Source organism: Phocoena sinus, chromosome 19 (genome assembly GCF_008692025.1).
Source record: "Phocoena sinus isolate mPhoSin1 chromosome 19, mPhoSin1.pri, whole genome shotgun sequence".
NCBI lineage: Eukaryota > Metazoa > Chordata > Mammalia > Artiodactyla > Phocoenidae > Phocoena > Phocoena sinus.
The window spans coordinates 23,870,925-23,878,332 of NC_045781.1; the positions used below are offsets into that span (position 1 = coordinate 23,870,925).

The 7,408-nt window shown below is 39.7% G+C and overlaps 1 protein-coding gene across 1 annotated transcript in view; it reads left to right on the plus strand.

The window, feature by feature from the left end:
- The window catches only part of LONP2 (lon peptidase 2, peroxisomal), a 99,648-nt gene extending 98,150 nt beyond the window's left edge, over nucleotides 1-1,498 (plus strand). The window contains exon 15 of the mRNA XM_032611791.1: nucleotides 1,076-1,498. Within this exon, the coding sequence (XP_032467682.1) occupies nucleotides 1,076-1,297 (222 nt within the window). The 3' untranslated portion in view covers nucleotides 1,298-1,498. The remainder of the gene's footprint in view (nucleotides 1-1,075) is intronic.
- Nucleotides 1,499-7,408: the final 5,910 nt, after the last annotated feature.

Genomic DNA, 7,408 nt, shown 5'->3' on the forward strand with positions numbered 1-7,408 from the left:
TCAGCAGCATAAAGGAAAAGCCTGGCAAGAGAGTGACAGTGTGGTAGGATGGCCACTGTGCAGAAAGGTCTAGAGCCCAGCCAGTCTGGTGCCACAGGTGGGAGCACGCTTCTGAGGGCTGTCTCCAGGGGTCGCGTGTCCCGGGTGGTGTGACTGAGACTTCTGTCTGTTATCTAATACTCATACACACCACCCCAAAACGGCAGTTATTATCCTTAGTTTCTGTGGGGCAGGAACTCAAGAGAGGCTTAGCTGGGCTCTTGTGGCCCAGGGTCTCTCATCATGTAGTCATATACCAGTCAGTCATCTGAAGGCTGACTGGGGCGGGGCAGCTGCTTCTGTTGTGGTTCACTCACGTGACTGCAGATTGGTCCTGGTTGGCTGGATTGCTGGGGTGACCTCAGACACCTGGGCTACCTGAGCTACCTGCAGGGCAAGAGATCCAAGAGAGATCCAGGCAGAAGCTCTTATTTTTTGTAACTTAACCTTGAAAGTCACACAGCATCACTTCCACCGCACTCATAAGTAAATCGCTAAGCCTGGCACACATTCAAGGGAGGGGAATTAGACTCCACCTTCTCAAGGGACCATTTTAGACATATTTTAAAACCACCACAAGAGCCTAGATGTTTTCTTCATCACACGGCACAGAGGTCATTGCTTTAAACCTGTACAGAAGAAAATAATCCTGGCATGCAACTAAGCTCTGTAGGAATGGTATTTATGGTCAAAATAATGTAATGCTTTTTCAGAATCAACCTATTAACAAGACTGTTGTGAGTACAGAAAGGAATATAAATGTTAACCTTGACAATATAAAAGAGAATCACGGACAGAAGAGGTGCTCATACCTGTCAAAAATTTAGAATCTTCCATTAAAAGGATTTAATATAATACTAACTGAAATGTAAAGAATTTACTGTTAACCTTTTTAGTGGCTTTCCTAGCTCATGCTGTAGCGAAATGGAAGATGATTTGGATGTTTTAAAATAGCAGTGAAAGAAAGGTGGGTCAGGGTTTCTTTCACAGCCTGAGGATGATCATAAACCTTAATAACGTTCTTCCCTCCTTACAGGTAGGTGGAATTAAAGACAAAGTGCTGGCAGCACACAGAGCGGGATTGAAGCGTGTCATTATTCCTCAGAGGAATGAGAAAGACCTTGAAGAAATCCCAGGCAATGTCCGGCAGGATTTAAGTTTTGTCACAGCAACCTGCCTGGATGAAGTTCTTAACGCAGCTTTTGATGGTGGCTTTACTGTCAGCACCAGACCTGGCCTCTTAAATAGCAAATTGTAAGCCCAAATCTCAGCTTCTTAGAATTTTAAGTTATAAAGTGCCAAAAGGTACTGACAGGATGATTTTATTCACACCAGCAGGGGTAAGCAAAATGTCCCTAATTTGCGAACCTAATCTCAGCAGTAACAAACCTGACTCAAGTGGTGGCTAGTGTTTATTACAGAAATGTTAATTTAATAAATTGATTAAATCGGAATTGAATTCTTGTCTTGAATGGGCTCATTACTGTCCCTGGAAAGTTATGGAACAGTGGTTCTCTTGTGGTTCCAAACAGAAGCATCTGTATTACCTGAGAACTTATTAGACATGTAAATTCTCAAAACCCACCAGCAGACCTTTTGAATCAGACTCTGGGGGTGGGACCCAATCTGCTTTACTAGGCCACCCAGATGATTCTGATGTGTAGTCAAGGTCAAGAACCATTGGTATAGACCATTACCTTAGCAGATTCACCTGTAGACTTTATTGGCCCCTGAAAGCAATCAGAAGGGGAACTGGGCAAAGGTGAAAATAATAGCCAACTATTAGTCTTTTTGGAAAACATTCAAGTGAAGCAAACTCTGTGATGAGGTCTACACACCCTACCCTTCCTTTGCTGAGGGAAGCAGCAGAGTGGCGTGTGTTGGCCTACATGACAGAAACATACTGGCCCTGAATGCCTGTCATCTTAGAAAAAAGTCCAGTCCCCAGAGGGAGGCAGCCATCCATCCTGGGATGGTCCCTACACTTGGTATCCTGATTCCTGTCACCTCCCCTTGTGTTGCTTGTTTGCCTGTGCCAATCCCCAGTTCTGGTAGCCTTTCTCCATGCCTCTCTTCTCCTGTGACTCAGTCCAGATATGGGTAACTATGAAGTTAGGCTCTTGTACTTACTAGCATTTGAGCTTTCTGTATCTTAGTTTTCCTTACCTTTAAAATGCAAATAATTGTACTCATCAGTGTTACTGTGAAGATACAGTTAGAATGCAACATAAAATAACACGGAACAATTTCTAATCATTACTCCAGCCAGTAATGGACTTCAGAATCTTATATTACAAAATATAACAACAGATATGTAAAGATACTTCGGAATTTCTTGGATAAGAATGGGATATACAAATTACCCAAATACTGTGCTCAGACCTGGCGGTAAAATCTGAATGTGTTCCGGGAGGACAAGTGCAGACCTAGGGCCGTGGCCAGTGGGAGAGAAAAAGCACCGGGAGCTTGGAAAACATTTCATTGACTATCTTATCACTACTGTGATTTTATTATTTCTGCACAATCGTCTTACAAGGTAGAAGAAACGATGATGTTAATTTGTTTTCAGCAACCAGAGGGAGTTAATCCATACCCACCTTGCTCTGCCGTGTCCCACCCAGCAGTGGCAACATAGCACACATTTGAAGAGTGGGAGTTATCTGTATTCTTCCTCAAGAGTCCCGAGTATTCAGTTTTGTACTGGTCTGTGAACAGCAGTAGGGCATCTTCTGGGCCCTCTGGCTTTGAGCATGCCTTTCCTTACTAAAGGTGCTGACTGAGAAAACCCATACATATATGAAATTAGCAGTATGACCTTCTTTTCTCTAGCATTGTTTTTGGTTTTTTTAAGTCTGAGCTCTTTTATTGACTTTTTTAAAAAAATTGTGGCAAAATAATTTACCATTTTAACTTAGAAGCGTGTAATTCAGGGTCGTTAATTACACTAATGTACAACCATCACCACTAGCTATATCCAAAACCTTTTCATCATCTTAAACTGAAACTCTGTATCCAATAAAAAGTAACTCCCCATTCCTCCACCCCCCAGACCCTGGTAGCCACTATTTTACCTTGTCTCTATGAATTTGCCTATTCTAAGTACCTTATGTGAGTGGAGTATCTGCCCTTTTGTGTCTGGCATGTTTCACTTAGCATGTCATCATGTATCCATGTTGCAGCATGTATCAGAATTTCCTTCCTTTAAGACTAATATTCCACTGCTGCACATGCCACGTTTTATTCATTTATCTCGTTTCTACCTCTAGGCTGTTGTGCTGTGAACATGAGCGTACAACTATCTCTTTGAGTCTGTTGTTTTTCATTCTTTTGGAAATACACTTGAGGAACCACCCATGTTTCCCACCACAGCTACACCATTTGACATTCCCACCAGCAATACACAAAGGTTCCAATTTCTCCACATTCTTGCCAGCACTTATTTTCATTATTGATAATGGCCATCCTAAAAAGACCATTAAAGAAGCATCTCATGGTTTTGATTTACATTTCCCTGATGACTAATGGTTGAGTATCTTTTTCTAGCACTGTTTGTAAAAGTGTTTCCCAAAGACCCCCCTCATCTATCAATCAGTCAGCTAGGTTTTTTGAGAACTGCTAACTTAAATTCCAATTCAGCAGGCCTATAGGTGAGGGCTTGGGAATCTGTGTATTTAGCCAGTGCTCTCCACACTTTTTATGTGGGCTTTTAAAACTCTTCAAGTATTAAAACTATGTAAAGCTTTAAGTGCCTTGGTAATCAAGAAATTTTACACTGCTTGAGGCACACGTTTACTTAGCTCTGCCCCTTCAGTGGTTTTCACTTGGCTCTGCCCCTTCTGTTTGAACCTTACTGTAAACCATGTCAGAGATTTACTGCTGTTAATCACCTGTATGCAGTGGAAGATGCCATCGGAGTTGAGTGACCCTATTTAACATCAGCCTACAAATCTCGGACCATTGCTAAGGTCTCCTGACTAAATGAGTGGATTTAAAGTGTACTAAACATACCTGAATTTTTCTAAATAAGGGGAGGTAAAAGTTACATGCTGAGTGAAACACACAAAATTTCCTTCTCTCCTTTTCTTCCCGGGACATCAGTCAAGATCTGCATTCTGGTCATAGCACAGATCCTCTTCATAAGAGCGGGGTTGCAAATTTATTTCCATTCCCAGTACCATCTGAGTTGCAGAGGCTGCTTGAAATGCAGAGGTTTCTGATTCCCATCATCTGAACACAGTGACTAGTCATGTCTACCAAGAGGAGCTCCCGGCACTCGGTGACTGGTCCACGTTTAAACCTTACCAAAGTCTACCATGTTGTGAGGTAACCAGCTGCTGAGGGTAGAGTGGGCTGACTTTGCATTTTCCTTTTATTGACCACTGAAATGAGAAAAACCTTCCTATAATTAAGGGGACTTGACACTAAGCCACAAAGAATGTTAATTTTGCCAATTCTTCTTCCAAATCCAAAGTTTATTTTGTCTGGGACTATTTATTAGATGTAAACATCAAGAACATTTGTTTTTTTAATTAAGTGTAACATGTTCAAGCTCACATTATTTTGGCCAAAATGCGTTGTATTTGAGTGCCCATCTTCATGAAAATTTTATCCAGCAGCTTAAAAAGTCAAGACTACGAAAGTACAGTCATTATCCAATTTGATGATTTATGATCCAATGCTATGCTTTTTTGTTTTAATAACATTTAGTGGATACTGCAATGAAAATTAGTTACTAAAAAAATTTTTAAAGCACCAGAACAGGAAGGAAATACTAAAAGGATCTGAAGGGAAACAATAGGCAAATGCACTGAATGGCTATTGAAATGTCTTTAAACAGCTGTATCAAAAGTTTCTTTTTTAATGTAGGAAAAGCTTTATTTGCTATGAAAATTCACTTATTTGGAACATATTAGGTATGGTAGGTACTATCAATGAGCTAAAGAATGTATTTAACATTCTTGGACCTCATAAAAAAATCTTTCATATTAAAAATTTTTTAATTAAGTTCAGCTCTAACATATTGTCAGTACATTTCTAGGCAATAGGAACTAAAACCCTTTAGGCCAAATCCTAATCTTGACATGACAGTGCAAGCTTGTCAAAATGTGACTTTATTATAAAACCAAGTATTCCTTCAAACCATTGTTTCTACTTTTCAGAATTTAGAAAGGCCTAAGAAAAATAAATTATTTTCAAAGAAAATTCTTAAGGCTGTATAAAGTTAAGGAAAATGGTTCGGCAGGCAGTGAGGCTATAGTGCCAGGCATAAGGATAAGCACTTTCCGCACTTAGCCATCCTCATTCCTTTGTGAGGTAGACACAACTACACCCTTTACAGAGAAGGAACTTCGAGCAAAGTCAAGTCAAAGTTAGTGAGTAAAGGGTCAGAATTCAAACCCAGGTAGTTAGAACCTACATCCCACACTTCACATTTTAGGAGATGCTTGAATTTGGTGGATGATGCTGTTTTTAGGAAAATGTGAGTTTCTTTTGGTAAATGACTCAACTAGCTTAAGATCATACGCAGTAAGCCACCAAATCATCCTTTATGTTTGGAACATGCACAGTAGGTAGGTGGGGAAGAGAATGACTTAAGGTTCTAGCAGTGCATTCAATCTATAGATTTTCAAAACGTTCTATCTGTACCTTTCTTATTTAACTTACATAAACGACTACAGTACTAGTTGGTAGGTCATACACTCAATTCACCCTATGTGTTCTAATCTTACTCTAGTCTAATGCACCAGTCACAGACTGGCCCGGCCCCCAGGTATGTTTAAGTCTGATCCAGTGTTTTGCTTTTCAGTTTGGGTTACTTACCAGTTTTTCCACTCAGGAACCTGAGTGAAATAAAATTCCATTAGTAGAATCATTGCAGATGTTCCTGCATATAGAGCTCTTGAGCTTGGTCGGCGGGGGGGGCAGGGAACATGATTAAGATTTTTTGGTGAGCCAAAAACATCTATAGCCATTTGCTTCGCTTAAGTTTAAAGTTTGTAAAATTGTGGGCCTTTTAAATTAGAAAGTTATACATATTATAATAAAAACCACTCAAAGCAAAAGAAAAAATTCCCCAACAATCGTTAGCATATTAAACTGGTTCATGATTCAGTTCAACAGGATGAATTCAAGTTTAAGAATGTAAAAGAACAAAACATATCCCCTACCCCTACCCTATATATAATCCCCTGAAAGAAAACACCAAGACACCAGAAGGGGTGGGGGCATCAATAGGAAAAAGTAGAATATTGATTATAAATATAGATGATTTAAGAACAAGAGTTAGATCTCATAAATCTCAAATGGACCAAGAAATACGGCTCTAGGTCACATCATCCCTATAGGCCAAAAATATGAAGACAAATAAATATAGTTAACAAATAGTAAAATATCAACCTTATTACCTATCAAACACACAAAATTTACTATCTTAAGCATAAACTGGCAAAACATGAGGTTACAATGAAAGGCAAAATCCTTCACACTTGCTACTGTAAGTTTCCACTGAAACCTCTCCAGAAAGCAATGAAAAAAGTATCAAGACCTTTAAAGAAAATAAAAACCCCCAAGAATATAACCAGAAAACATAGAAATGTTCACAGGCTATTTATAATTAGCCAAAAAAATTTACCTGGAAAAACTGGGCAAAGCAAATATCCAACACTGGCGACCTGGCTAAAACTACAGTCAGTCTTCACAAAAATTACCCCAAATGATGTTTTTCCAAGATTATTAAATGCTTGGATGATCATGTTATGTGTAGGGGTGCGAGGGAGTTACATAGTTACACAATCCCAAATTATATGATTTCAAAATAAATGTGTGTAAACACATGTAAATACAAAGAACTAGAAACACGAAAATGTAGTCGTCTGAACGGATAAGACTACAGACTCTACTGTGTGTGCCAAAGTCGATATATTGAACACATATATCAAAGAAATGTTTTATAATCAAAGAAACATTTTAAACTATTTTAAATACAAATGATATACCACCACAAAAATATTCAATATACTAAATGAGGAGGAAAAACTGCTTTTCTAAACACACATGCTAATAGGAATAGACCTGGATATACATTGGTGGTTGCCCTGTTCCCTTTTGCCACAAAAATGGCTACACACAAGCACAAGTTATAACCAATTCAAAAAATAATGCCTATGTAGGAAAGAAACTACACAACCACTTTTTTTTTTTTGCCGTACGCGGGCCCTCTCACTGTTGTGGCCTCTCCCGTTGCGGAGCACAGGCTCCAGATGCGAGGGCTCAGCGGCCATGGCTCACGGGCCCAGCCGCTCCGGGGCATGTGGGATCTTCCCGGACCGGGGCACGAACCCGTGTCCCCTACATCAGCAGGCACTCTCAA